The following is a 15,381-nucleotide window of genomic DNA, read 5'->3' as shown; positions in this document are numbered from 1 at the left end:
AGTAAGGTTAGTGGTTCAAATTACAAGAGCTGTTGATAACAAGAGCTGTTGCTAGTCATGGGGGGAGTGTAAAATTAAGCAAGTTAGGTTTAGCTACAGTGTAAATCCAAGCATGCTTGGCTCAGCTACAGTGTAAAACCAAGCAGGCTTGGCTCAGCTACAGTGTAAAACCAAGCAGGCTTGGCTCAGCTACAGTGTAAAACCAAGCAGGCTTGGCTCAGCTACAGTGTAAATCCAAGCATGCTTGGCTCAGCTACAGTGTAAAACCAAGCAGGCTTGGCTCAGCTACAGTGTAAAACCAAGCAGGCTTGGCTCAGCTACAGTGTAAAACCAAGCAGGCTTGGCTCAGCTACAGTGTAAAACCAAGCAGGCTTGGCTCAGCTACAGTGTAAAACCAAGCAGACAATGTGCAGAAGATGAGTGTGCAAGTAGATATACTGGGGTACGAAGGAGCAAAAACAAGGAGCAGTGATCTGTGAGCTGCTCTGACAGCTGGTGCTTAAAGCTAGTGAGGAAGATATGAGTCTCCAGCTTCAGTGATTTTGCAGTTCGTTCCTGTCATTGGCAGCAGAGAACTGGAAGGAAAGGCGGCCGAAGGAGGAATTGGCTTTGGGGGTGACCAGTGAAATATACCTGCTGGAGCGCATGCTACGGGTGGGTGCTGCTATGGTGACCAGTGAGCTGAGATAAGGCGGGGATTTACCTAGCAAAGACTTATAGATGACCTGGAGCCAGTGGGTTTGGCGACGAATATGAAGCGAGGGCCAGCCAACGAGAGCATACAGAGCATATACCACGCAGTGGTGGGTAGTATATGGGGCTTTGGTGACAAAACGGATGGCACTGTGATAGACTGCATCCAATTTGCTGAGTAGAGTGTTGGAGGCTATTTTGTAAATGACATCGCCGAAGTCAAGGATCGGTAGGATGGTCAGTTAATATATGAGATGCATTGGATGGCATCAGTACCCTTGTTCTAGTACTCTCTACTCTGTGCCAAATCTGAAGCATTTCTAATGCACAACTACCAGATCATTCAGTTCAATTCTGTAGGCCTATGTTCAGTCATCGAGGAGATATGATCAATCGATAACCTACAATACATCTGACAAACATGTATTTGGATGAATAGTACTCACAGCTCTGTTGTGTACGCATACACAGTAGGGACAAGACACTGTATGATAAGGTAAATTGACCCTTCAGGGATCATGAACAGGAAATGTTCATTTGCTGCTTATTTGCAAAGGCATTGTTAAGTGCCTGTCAAGTCTCCCCTCGCATGATCTCGTTCTGTGCAGTTCTCAATGTTGAAGTGAGGATACATTTTACAGAGCCCCAAGTACAGTATTGTGTAAACTCTGAAGAGACCTTGGTTAGAAACACAGCTCTTCTAAAGAAATGGACATCTTGATTTTAAAGCATCCCTCGTCTTCCTCAGTATCGATTTTGAACTGCAGTGTTATTTGATGAAAATGGAAGAGAGATGTTTCCTTCCAGTTGGTTGAATAAACAAGCAGTCTTGGCTTTTTTTTCTGGTCAGTGGAGTCCTGGCCTGTGTGCTAAATGACACACTATTCCCTATATAGTGCACTACTTTTTGCCAGGACCAATAGGGTCCTAAACCCTGTATAGTATCCCACTATTTAGGGAATAGGGTGCCAATTGGGACATAACCCTGCCCCTGCTGAAAGGACAAGCTCTAGCCGTTGCCCCCCCCCCCCCCCCCCCCCCCTCCCTTCTGCCTGGCCCCTTTCAGCCATTATTGCTAGGCAGTGATTAACACAGAGTGGAACCTGTCTGCCATTGTCAACACGCTTGGTTCCCTTGGCAACCAGGTCTCAGGCACTCTAGAGCTGAAGTCTGAAAAGAGGATTGGCTGGTGGAAGGAATGGGGGGAGATGTGTCAATAGCCACACACACAAGCACACACACACTTTCTCTTGCCCTGTTGCTCACGCTCATCACTGACTGAGTCGCTGTAACGAAAGCCGGAGAGCAAGCAGCTGCATTCCATTTAACACATAACATAGTGTTTTTACACTCAATGAGGCACACTTATTGCAGACATTTACTCCAAGTGGAATTTGAATTCTCAGTCAGTCAAATCCTTATCCTATCAGGACACAGAGCAACAGCGAAGAGTGCAACCTCCCTCCTTTAGAGCTCTTTGATGCTCTGTTATCACAGGTTCTGCATGGTTTTCTTTGCAGTAGCTAGCAGCAGCTAAATGTGATGTTTGATGTGGGAGTAGTCCTGGTCACTGTGACAGAGACACCAGGCTAAGCCCAGCCTCTCCTGCTGACATGTTGCCACTGCAAACACTTACGATCCCAGGTCTATTTACTGCAGTCACAGCTGGAGCGATGCAGGGAGGGAGCCATCAATGGCAGCAGCAAGGGCTTAATTTAGACCGCCAGCCAGGGCTTAATTTAGACCGCCAGCCAGGTCCAGCACATCTACTCTCCATCACTGACCACAAACACTTTCCACATGCCTCATCTTACCACCTCCCTGCCAAGGGGGAGATGCATCAATGGCAGTCCCAAAATAAATGGCAGAACAATCCGCAATGTGGCTCTTCCCTTTTGGTTGCGATAGTGTTGCAGCAAGGCTATGTGACAGAGCAGAGCAGAGGATAAGGGTGGATCAGACTGTGCATCTGTTGATTTAGTTTATTTTCTCAGGCATCGTCATTAATCATATTATCAGAGGAGAGTATCAGGTCCTGTCTGAACTTTGTACAACTAAGTCGTTTTTACACAGGCCTTTAATTCCACTATAGAGCCTGTACTGTACCGACATATAATTCTGTGGAAAGATGCCATGCTGTCTAGAGACATGCCCACCTAAACCATTGAAGCTCCCTGGCTTACCCTTAAACCCAAGGCCAGTCTCCTCTCACTCTAACCCCCCTGGAAGTGGCCTCCTGGCATGGAAGGTGTGGAGGGTCCTGGGAGAGAGCAGTACACTCTTAGAAAAAAAGGTGATATCTAGAACCTAAAAGGATTCTTCAGCTGTCCCCATTTGAAGAACGCTTTTTAGTCCCAGGTAGAACCTTTTCCATTGAGATTTATACATGGAACCCAAAAGGGTTCTACCTGGAAACAAGAAGGGTGCTCCAATGGGGACAACCTAAGAACCCTTTTGTAACAATTTTCTCTAAGAGTGTACTAACATCTCTTATGGGGCAGGTCTCTCTCAGCTCCTGCTAATGCTTCTGGCGCAGCACTTCTATTTCTGCTGTAGGGCTCTCTCTCACTGGGACACTAAAATGGGTTAGCTGCCACGTCCAACATTCTTCCTAAATGATTTAATTAGAATCTGGCTCTCGTGCCATGTTTTAATGTTCTTGATTTATTAGTGGGATTCAAGGTTTTCTATAGGCCCCATTGACAAGCCATAGTAGTTATACACCACCAGTCTTCATTATTTAGAAACGACATACTACAATGTTATGTGAAAAGATGCCTGTGTGTGAAATGTTTAACACTCCAGTGGTAGGTGTGACAGTTGTCACTATGCTTGCTTAACAGCTTTGCTTCCACAAGTCTGCTACAAACAAACTCTGTTATACAGGAAGCCTCAGTCAAGTCATTGTGGCCCTAGTGGACCCTGCACCATCATCTGAGCACCTCTCTGAGTAACAGGAAGTGGTACCGCCCACCGATTCGGACCAGACAGCTACACTGAAATGCGGCTGCAGGTGCTTGTTGTTTTTGGGTGACAGTGAGTGTATATTTTCAGCCTCCATCGCAGGAGGCTCTGGAACAATATTAAACCACCTCACCATCTCACCGGAATGCCTGTGACTCATCTGACATTTCCGTCTCCCTCTCCCTGCAGCCTCCAGCACTCAAACACACTCTCCTCTCTGTGACTCTATGTGTCCCAAATGGCACCCTATTCCTGATATAGTGCACTACATAAGGAATAGGGCGCCATTAGGGACGTAGCCCCTGTCGCTCTCCCTCAATATTTTTTCAGTTTTGCCCTCACCCTCTGTCCGAACACTCCTTATTACATCTTACTGCTGGCTTTAATCTCCTTCATTCTATTGGCAGACCACTATTTGCTCTGCTTTCACAATTTGCTCCCCTCCCCACGCATTTCTCCTGTGGTTCTTTGATAAGCACTGACATGTAGCATGAGCTAATATCTGTCTCCTACACCTTGTCCTGTCCTGTGAAATATGACATGCCAATATAGAAAGAGGAACAATGTGTGACTAGCTGTCTACTCCCTGTGTACATCCCAAATTGCACCATATTCCCTATATAGTGCAATACTTTTGACCAGGGCCCATAGGAAATAGAGCGCCATATGGAACGTACAAAGCTTTTCGGTTTTTATTTGCCCCCTGTTTCTTTGCCCTCCTGCCCATCCGGCCAGGCAGCCAGCTCTATATCACCAGTGTTGTGTTGTATTGTGGCTGCACAGCCAGGTAGACAGACCACTGTTTCTTTCACAGTTGATTGAGTTTGGTGATTATCATCATGGAATGTAATTAGGAATGACTCAGAGCGGGGACCATGCTTGGGTTTATGGGTAAGAAAATACCCCCCTCAGGATGTCTTCAAATAACATTGACTTTGTTTGTATCCCAAATGGCACCCTATTCCCTACATAGTGCACTATTTCACCAATAGGACTCTGGTCAAAAGTAGTGCACTTTATTTGAATTACGGTGCCACATGGGATGCAGACTTTGGCATGCAGCAGCCCTGACAATGGCTGTGTATGGATGTAGTGAAGACTATGTATATCACAGTGGCTTTATGGAAAGCTCTACTGGGGCAGCTGTTCTGCCTGGTCTCAGAGCTGTGTCATGTACGGTCATCTCACCCAGCCAGCAGACTGCCTCAACACAGCTCACAGCTTGGGCTGCCTCCGTCTGCTCTGCTCTACAAGGAAATCAAAGAGATTACTCACAGGATAGGGACAGTGTATTATTAAACACATTGCCCTATAGCAACAGGCTTATGTAGTCCAGTCTTTGTGAAATAAATGTACCTCATTGTTTGCATTTTGTTTGTGTTTGTTGTCACATTTCCTGAATTACATCATTCAAATGTAATGTGAAGAATGCAAGGATACCCAAAGGCAGAAAAAGTTCAACCGGTACACTGTAGTGCATGGAATTCTCCATCCTGTGTTCTATCTCTGAGCCTTTCGTTCAGTCTCCTAATGAGACAAGCCAGACCTTCACAGGGGCTTGGTAACTGGCCAACAGCATTTATAGAACTGGGATGTCTAGTGTTGTGTCAGTCCCAAATGGCACCTGATTCCTAATGTAGTGCAGTACTTTTGATCAGGGCCCATAGGGCTCTGTATAGGGAATAGGGTGCCATTTGGGCCCCATAATAGACATTCCAGATCTGATTCCTGCTAAAGGTATCAGGTTTTCATCTGACCTTTTCTCTCTTTGTTTTCTTTGACTCCTTTAAACTCTGACCATGAGGGCTGCTGGCTGTTCTAACAAACAACAAACACTGGCATTGTGTCTTGGTTCAGAACATTTCAAGTTCAAGTATGCTTCCTTGCAGTTCTATTAGTAGACATCAGTCAACTATGACAGCCATGCTCTTTGACCCTGCATGGCAGAACATTTTATTGCTTTCTGTTGCCCTTACGCATGGCCCTACTTTGACCCATGGCTGTGACATTTTTGAAGCGATGCAGATGTTCATGTCTATGTTTTCAAAGAGCTGCCTTTTGGAGAGATGTCCCCTGTAGGTGAAGTTCTGTAGAATACCTAGTAGCAAGTCAGATTTCACCATCATTTCATGAAAAACAAATGATGGTACTAACCTATTGTACCCTACCCACAGCTACTTTTACTGCGTTGTTCAGAGGGGAGGCGCTTCAATATACCACCTAGGTTCTTGCTTCAGTACCGAATGTTTTCCTGCGCGACACTGTTGCTGCGCGAACGTTGGAGAGCTGTCTGGAAACATTTCATTCGCATGGAGTTCTCTCTCTGCTGACTTTGACATTTTAGTGATATTGTTACATACTTATTCTTTAATATTGTATTTTATTTCCCACAAGACTACGACTGTGCGAATGATCTGCTTTACCTAATGTTCAGAGTTTGAATCATCTGCAACCGCATGCCTGGAATCGTGCGTTAGCAACTCGCTTGGAAAATCATCGACTCAGGCAAAGTAAAGTGGTTTGGTAAGTTGGTTTTATCCTCTACTGTATGTAGCCTATAGATAAAATATCTAGATTTAGTTTTATTCTTGTGATGATAATATTTTGTGTAAAACTCACATATTATGCAAAGTATAGCCTATGCATGTCTTTCTGAATCATTTTCTACAATATCTTATAGTAGGCAGAGAAGGTAGGATATACTGCTGGCCAAAGAGTGACAGTAGCCTATCAGTCAAGAGACCAAAACATGTCTAGCCTATATCGCTCTATATATATTCACAATTGGTTTGCATAATTCGTAGTTATTTTATCATACCCTGCTCATTTGGTGTGTGATCCCAATGGGATAAAGCTAAAAGGGGAATAATGTGTTTGCTCTACAATCAAATAGACTACCATGTGATTTACAAGACCTTACAGAAATCACAAGTCCTTGTATTCTTGTAGTCTACTGGAATTATGTTCAACACATGGCATACACGCACACCTATTCACTTTGTACACACACACACACACACACACACACACACACACACACACACACACACACACACACACACACACACACACACACACACACACACACACACACACAGTAACAGGTTGAGGTTTCCACTCTCGTAACTATGAAGTAGCAGGGATGAAAAGGAGACGACTACTCAATAAACAACAACATGTATCTCCAACCTCTTTTTTAGTACTGTACAATGCCATGGTCTGATCATCACAGGTAATGCTATACCTGTGACATAAATATTGTTGTAGACTGTACAACCCACACTCACTCACCCTCATCGAGCCAGCTGGCCATAGGGCAGCAACAAATGCTCTCCATGTTAGTAAATGCATTATAAATACAGTGATACCTATCATATAATTTATACTGTCTATTCTGCCACAACAACCAATGAATGTGTTCAGTCTTTGTGTCTGTATAGACTAGAGCGAGAGAGATCAAATGACATAGATTGAACAAATCAAACCATTCAAACAGGATATTCTCAAACAATAAAACATAGCCTTATCTTATGGTCACTCCTCCACAATGTTCTGTCATTAAATGAGTTGGTGCTACAGGTGGCTTGGGTCCACTTCTCTAGCTGAGAGACAGGGACTTTAAAAAGGGGGCGGCGGGACTGTGTAGAGGGTTACATGGCAGCTTCCACAGACAGGAGACAAATTGGTGGTGTGAATGAGCAGCGCCCAGTCGCCGGTGTCACAGGGAGGTGGTACTCTGCTCAGACAGATGTCAAGACAGCCTAACCCTGGTCTCGTGTGAGGTGTCATCCCTAATATACTGGAAAACATACCAGACCAGATTCTCATCTAGCATTTCAAGTTAGGCTGAAGAGGTTCACTAATCTATGAATGACCCTGTAAAACAACCCATTTCACATCACCTATCTGGTGTACGGTGCGTTCGGAAAATATTCAGACCTCTTGACTTTTTCCACATTTTGTTACGTTACAGCCTGATTCTAAAATTGATTAAATTCATGTTTTTCCTCGTCAATCTACACACAATAATCTATAATGACACAGCGAAAACAGGTTATATATTTACATAAGTATTCAGACCATTTGCTATGAGACTCGAAATTGAGCTCAGGTGCATTCTGTTTCCATTGATCATCCTTGAGATGTTTCTACAACTTGATTGGAGTCCATCTGTGGTACATTCAATTGTTTGAACATGATTTGGAAAGGCAAACAACTGTCTATATATTGTCCGACAGTTGACAGTGCATGTCAGAGCAAAAACCAAGCCATGAGGTTGAAGGAATTGTCCGTAGAGGTCCGAGACACTACTGTGTCAAGGCACAGATCTAGGGAAGGGTACCAAAAATGTCTGCAGCATTGAAGGTCCTGAAGAACACAGCGGCCTCCAGCATTCTTAAATGGAAGAACTTTGGAACCACTTAGACTCTTCCTAGAGCTGGCAGCCCGGCCAAACTGAGCAATTGGGGGAGAAGGGCCTTGGTCAGGGAGGTGACCAAGAATCCGATGGTCACTCTGACAGAGCTCCAGAGTTCCTCTGTGGAGATGGGAGAACCTTCCAGAAGGACAACCATCTCTGCAGTTCTCCACCAATCAGGCCCTTCATGGTAGAGTGGCCAGACGGAAGCCACTCCTCAGTAAAAGGCACATGACAGCCCGCTTGGAGTTTGACAAAAATGCACCTAAAGGACTCTCAGACCATGAGAAACAAGATTCTCTGGTCTAAAGTAACCAAGATTGAATGTTTTTCAGCGGCAGGGACTGAAAGTCTAGTCAGGATCGAGGGAAAGATGACCGGTGCAAAGTACAGAGAGATCCTTGATGAAAACCTGCTCCAGAGCACTCAGAACCTCAGACTGGGCCGAAGGTTCACCTTCCAACAGGACAACGACCCTGAGCACATAGCCAAGACAATGCAAGAGTGGCTTCAGGACAAGTCTCTAAATGTCCTTGAGTGACCCAGCCAGAGCCCGGACTTGGAGAGACTTGAAATTAGTTGTGCAGCCACGCTCCCCATCAAACCTGACAGAGCTTGAGAGTATCTGCAGAGAAGAATGGGAGAAACTCCCCTAATACAGGTGTGCCAAGCTTGTAGCGTCATACCCAAGACGACTCAAGGCTGTAATCGCTGCCAAAGATGCTTCAACAAAGTACTGAGTAAAGGGTCTGAATACTTATGTAAATTTAATATTTTTATTTTTTATTTTTTATCAATTTAATTTAATCCATTTTAGAACAAGACTGTAACGTAACAAAATGTGGAAAAAGTAAATGGGTCTAAATACTTTCCGGATGCACTGTATGTGACAATACATAACCCCCCCCAAAAAAAACGTATAGATGCAGAGACCTTTATTGTACATAGAAGGCTCTGGGTAGGTGTACAGTTCCTCACAGCTCCCATTTAGCGATAGTGTTCTAAAATAAAGCGTCATTCTGTGGGAACACTGTCTATGAGGGTGAACTAATTATGAATTGTATTGTGAGAGAACAGTACACTACTGCTTACTTCCCTCTCTGTTACAGTCAGACAGCCACTTGTTGATTCAGGAATTTTCGGTATTTTCAAACATGTCTTGACTGGCGGGTGTGAGTGTCAATGAGCTGCTAAGCCAGCTGCACATGCCCAGTTCAGATCTGATTTCGAAGGTCCACATTTGGTGTGGGAGAAGAGATAATTTATGAGGCTCCAGTTTTTCTGCAACGTGGCTCACGTTTCCCATTTGTGCTATGGGAGGTGGAACCGGACCAGAATCTCGCCATGCAGAGAGAGCGATTTGAGATGTGCATCAGAGAATCTGTGATGGGCCCTGTGTTGACATGCCCTGAAACGAACACTGAGTGATGGGCTGTGTGTTTGCAATGCAGATGTAGGAGAATGCATTTCTGCCGTGCCGAATAGAGCCAAGCACCAGCCACATGGCAGGCCTCATGTGTGGTGAGAACGTGCATAATGTGCCTTGAAGGCAGATCGACAGATGGATATTAGTGTTAACCCTGTGGAAGGTGCTAACCACATTTATAAGGGTCCTGTAAATGTGTCTCAAGCTGCTCCCTCTATCAGCTTCATTTTACATATTTATTTTGGAGAATTAAACCACAGAGGAAATTCGATTGACAGAGAGCCATTACTTTGCCAGCAGACAGTAGGTTCATCTCGATGATATCCCCTCCATAGTTTCCTTCCCTCCTCCTCTTCTCTACTCCCTGCCTCCTCAGCCCCTCTGCCCAGGCCAAGTCGGATATAAATAGCCATGTGGATGGAGGGAGCGAATGTCAGCAAAGCCAGGCAGTGGTTTTGTGCTTTGCTCCTGTTTCATTCCCTCCAGAAATCTGAGGGGGCACAACGTATGTGAGCAGGGCTAGGGGGTGGTAGGATCATTTATTATTTTCAGACACCTGAAACAGCCTTTTCCTGCAATCTAGAGCCATAATCATTATGCCTAATTCTATGTCAAAATGAAGTATATGTTTCTGCTATCTAAGCATACTTCTTGAGCTGTGTATCCTCCTGACTGGTGGTTATTTCAAATAAACTAAATATGCTTCTCTGCATCTTTGCTCAAATCTGGAAAGAGATTTAAAGGAATGTGAGTCTTATTCAGTACATTTAGTAATTTAGTAAAAGTCTACCAACTTTGCCCAAAGGCATGCCCGGTAACTTGATTGATAACCTGAAAGGTTGGGAGATTGGGAACCTGTCTGGGCTAGCTAAAGCCAACTTCATAAAATTGCTAGGTAGTATTACAGAGAAACATAAAATAAAATAGAAAACTGGACAAATCTGAGGGGACAACTGCCCCTGTGCCCCCTATGGGCATGACACCTCTGGTACAGTATATCCTGTTCCCTTTCTCCCATTAAATGTAATTTTGAATTAGTCACTATCTGTATATACACAGTCATAGACTGCTGCTAGTGTTGCTGTCACTGCAGGTATTTTTGGTTTATCACCAACGGCAACTGTGAGAAAGATTGTGGAGTCAGCTGCACCTAAGTGTTCCATGGCAACCACTGCATGTGTGAGCAGGCAAGATGCACACCAGAGTGAAATGTAGCTCGGGAACAAGGGATTCCGTGCCAGGGCTGAGAGGATACATTTCTTTGAAGTTAGCATCGGAGGGGAATAGGATAGCAGTATTTGTATCAGTGCTGGGGAAGGAGGGAGTGCAGGGAATAAGGGAGATAGACAACTTGTTCAAACTGGGCCATTGATGGGAATGCAGCCTCAGCCCTCAGTGAATGGCATTCCTGCGACTGCCATTAAAACGAAGCTCTCTGGTAGAAAGCAGGCGCTATTTGTCCTGGTTAGTGGCATTATGATATGTGTGTGTGTCATAAAGAGAGCCTCAGAGAACAACCACATTGAGGTGGAGGGTGACATTGGGTGTGCAGGTGTTTTCAGCACAGACGGCAGATTGAATTCATATTTCATGTGTTTGATTTGATCTGTGTGGCTTGTTAACCAGACTGTGGCAGAGAGGGAGAGAGAGCTCCCCCGGTTAGTGTGCAAGGTGTGGATGGGATGACGCACGACGAGTGCAACAGTGTGTAAGGTAGTGCCTTAAACTCTGTGATCCACCCAGATAACTAACTTCAATTTAAATGCAGATGGATGAAGGGTCCTTCTCATCAGAGACTGGAGCGATTTGATCTGTATGCAGGAGCTGTGGAGGAGCTGGTAGTGTGTATCTGCCTCCAGAGGACCAATGTCTATATGGTAGAGGGAGGCATGGGGAGAGAGAGACAGATAGAGGGAGACAGGGAGAGGCTGAGAAAAACAAAAGGGGACAGGGTGAGTCAGAAAGGCAAAGTGAGGAAGAGGGAGACGGGGAGGGACAGCAGGAGTGACGCATTACTCAGAATGGAAGACAGTAGCTTCAGTAACAGTTCTTACTGAGCAGGGGAACAGTGCTGTCTTTCTCTGGAGCTCCAGTGCAGTGAAGGGAGAGTCACATTGAGCAGGTTGGCAAATTTCAAACAACTGTTCTGGTTGCACTTACTGGAAGCCACTGTGTGACCTGTTACAGGAAAACGTCCCCAGCCCAGTGTATTTGAATTGTTTTTGTGTTGTTCAATTTGTTCTTATTAGCCTCTTCTATGCTGTGATGGGGCATCTGGCTCTCTGGCTCCCCTCCATAGATGCCTTAGAGGCATTTTACAGCCACTGAGCCACCACAATACCTTTCCTGAGGGGGTAAATAGACCCTGCCTGGTACTGGCACTGCGGGCCACACACACATCTCTCTCTCTTGGCAAGGGATGACTTGTGGTAACATTTGCCAGACACAGAACTTTTCTGTCACAGCACAATGTCATCCAAAAAGATCCTAATACCTAATTTGATGAGTCATTGCAAATAGCTTTAATGGCACCCTGTTGATGTAGTTGTATAGGTAACTGCCAAAATAAAGGAACCACTTGAGTAAATGAGGGATACAAAGTATACTGAAAGCAGATGCTTCCACACAGGTGTGGTTCCAGAGTTATTAAAGCAATTAACATCCCATCATGCTTAGGGTCATGTATAAAAATACTGGGCAGGCCATTATATTGGCTACCATGGCTATGCCCCCGTAGGATGAAAAAAAAAGATCCTAATACCAAAAAGATCCTGCCTCCATCAGCAGGGCACAAGTGGTCACTGAATGGTTTGATGAGCATGAAAATGATGTAAACCATATGCCGTGGCCATCTGTCACCAGATCTCAATCCAATTGAACACTTATGGGAGATTCTGGAGCGACGCCTGAGACAGCGTTTTTCCACCACTAACAAAACACCAAATTATAGAATTTCTCATGTAAGAATAGTGACAAGTCCCAGACACTTGTAGAAATTATGCCAAGGTGCATGGAAGCGGTTCTGGCTCGTGGTGGCCCAGCGCCCTATTAAACCACTTTATGTTGGGGTTTTCTTTATTTTGACACTTACCTGTATGTTTGCCAGTCTGAGAGTGGTCATCACAAATTGAATAAAAACACATTTAAAAAATGGGAAAAACTGTTGCCCATTTTGGTCTGAAATTGGGATGTGTGCCTTTGTTGTTTTAGGTGAATCACCTGCTGTCTGGTTCTGCTGTTCCAACATGACCTCAGGCTACTGAAGACCTTCCTGTTATTCCTCCTGCTCTCTCTGTATCACTCCTAGCACTCTATTCTCCAATGGGTTCCCGCAGTCAAGGTGGCTTTTTCCACATTCACCACCACCACAGCTCGGTGGTGCCCACAGCCGTGCCCAGGCTTCTCACAGAGAACGGCAGTCTGCTAGGGGGCATTGCCCAGATCACCCCTAACCTCTTCCTGAGCCGGGGGAACGTGGCGTCTAACCGCAGCCTGCTGCTGTCCAAGGGCATCACCTGCGTGGTCAACGCCACTATTGAGCTGCCCAACTTCAACTGGCCCCACGTGGAGTATGTGAAGGTACCCTTGGCGGACATGCCCCACTCTCCCCTCTCCCTGTACTTCGACAGCATAGCTGATAAGATCCACAGTGTTGGGAGAAAGCGGGGAGCCGTGCTAGTGCACTGTGCTGCAGGGGTGAGCCGCTCAGCCTCCCTGTGCCTGGCCTACCTGATGAAGTACCACCGCGTGTCTCTGGCCGAGGCCCACGCTTGGGTCAAGGCCCGCCGGCCAGTCATCCGGCCCAATGGGGGCTTCTGGCGTCAGCTCATCGACTACGAAAGGAAGCTGTTTGGCAGGAACTCTGTGAAAATGGTGCAGACGCCCTACGGGGTGATACCTGACATCTACGAGCGGGAGCGCAGGAATCTGGCACCCTACTGGGGCCTGTAGAGGAGGTCTGGGGCCTCGCCAAGGGGGGAGGGAAGGAGACGGAAAGGAGAGTGTCCTCCAGGGCTGCCGGTTCATGCATGTTCCCCCAGCCAGAGATGCAGAGTGAGATGAAGCGTGTGACTGTCTGTCTATGTGAAGCTTAATTAATGAATGCATTGGGATAGAGGGAGTCTTAATAATCAGACACTACACTGCAGACTGGTTACTGGTGGGTGATGCTACACTACACTGCATCAACCCCCGTCTGTCTGTCTCTGAGAGGAAGCAAGGCCACCTCAAGTCTGGAATCCTCAGGACCAAAGGAGTAACAGAACCACGGCCAATCCAGACACCAGATCAGCTGACATGGCCAGACCCAGACTGTGACTTTGGAGTCTAGCTTAACGCCCCAGACTCCAAAAAACAGGAGCATTCTGGGAAGGTGTAGGCGGTGCTTTAGACTCAGCAATTTTGACAGGCAGTGGTGTGACTCACTGAAGTCCTTCCCCGACGTAACGTCATGTGATGGTATTGTGCCAGTTTTGCTGTTGTCTTTAATGTGAGAACTAGCAGCAGTCCTGCTCTGTTTTGTTTGACAAATTGAATTATGTTCTTGAGAGAGAACTGAAATCAAGAAAATATATGGTGCACAATGAATATTTAAAGCTGTTAGTGTATACACATTTTAATCAAGACAACATCTAAGGCTGTTAGTGTATACACTTAAAAGTCCCTACTTACTATGGGGATGATTGTGCAGAATATACTGTATTGGTACTAATATTGTACAATATTATGCTATTTTAGAATGTCACCACCCTCTGTTAAGGGGCTTGGGAGAATCACAGTTTCCATTTCCCTATTTTTGCCTCATATTGATGTTTAAGTGAAATGAGGTACAAGGAAGAACACAACCAGATAGTCCTGTGCTTAACTGGTGTACTGTCATTTAAAACCTTCCTATTTTTGTGGTTTGGAAGAATGCTATACCTTACACATGAAAAGCTTTTAAATAAAATGTTAATATTACTGTAGCAAGTGAACAATGCCCTTGTCACAGGTGTAAGCAGAAAGCCAAGCTTACATGAATTTAGTGCTCTATTCAATCTATCGCTGAAGCGTTACAGATTGTGCAATAGAAATGTAAGGTCATTTTTGACTGAGCCAACATATGCAGCGTTTACCGTGAATGCAGTCTCCACTAACGCTGGAACATTGCCCTAAAATTTGTATCACGCTGTAACGCTAAACTTCCGGGATATGGATTGAATAGAGCCCTTAGTTTCAGAACCTAAGGCAATGAATGATTAACAAGCTAATGTAACGGGTTAGCTCATGCAACTGTTTGTGTTTGAAATGAATAATACAATAAATTACTGATATGCATTATTGTCAGTTTATACTTTGCCCTGTAAATATGGAATAGTACTGAAGCAGAGTAACATAATGGATCCAGACACAGTGTGACTACACTAGCGTATATACAAAAGAAAATCTATACACTGAGTATATCAAACATAAACACCTCCACAAACCGGTACACGTGGCTGGCACCGACTACCATACGCCGTTCATGAGCCACTTAAATCTTTTGTTTTGCCCATTCACCCTCTGAATGGCACACAAACACAATTCATGTCTCAATTGTCTCAAGGCTCTCTCCTCCTGGATTTAACAAGTGACATCAATTTGGGATCATAGCTTTCACCTGGTCAGTCTATGTCATGGAATGCGCTGGTCTTCTTAATGTTTTGTATTCTCAGTATATATGGAACGTTTAGAAATGGTAAGACTTTTATGGGGGATTTTCAAGTCCCTCATTCGAGCACCTGATTCCCTTTTTGTTTAAGCTGGGCTGAAGCGTGTTTTGGGTACACACTTTTTATTTGATTGATAATGGTCAATATTCATCCATGGTGTTAGTAGTCATCGTTATTTTGAGAGCCAATCA

At 45.0% G+C, this 15,381-nt stretch overlaps 1 protein-coding gene across 1 annotated transcript; it reads left to right on the top strand.

Moving 5' to 3' along the window:
- Positions 1-5,858: 5,858 nt before the first annotated feature.
- LOC129832004 (dual specificity protein phosphatase 14-like) lies at positions 5,859-14,816 on the top strand. Its single transcript, XM_055895716.1, has 2 exons — positions 5,859-6,180; positions 12,711-14,816. The coding sequence occupies exon 2, from the start codon at positions 12,822-12,824 to the stop codon at positions 13,449-13,451; it is 630 nt and encodes a 209-aa protein (XP_055751691.1). The 5' UTR covers positions 5,859-6,180; positions 12,711-12,821; the 3' UTR covers positions 13,452-14,816.
- Positions 14,817-15,381: the final 565 nt, after the last annotated feature.

Source organism: Salvelinus fontinalis, chromosome 33 (assembly GCF_029448725.1).
Source record: "Salvelinus fontinalis isolate EN_2023a chromosome 33, ASM2944872v1, whole genome shotgun sequence".
Taxonomy (NCBI): Eukaryota; Metazoa; Chordata; class Actinopteri; order Salmoniformes; family Salmonidae; genus Salvelinus; species Salvelinus fontinalis.
This window is presented reverse-complemented; position numbering and strand designations above follow the sequence as displayed.

Bases quoted from the DNA above. Each gene is read 5' to 3' on its own strand.
- LOC129832004 (XM_055895716.1), top strand. From the start codon at position 12,822: ATGGGTTCCCGCAGTCAAGGTGGCTTTTTCCACATTCACCACCACCAC.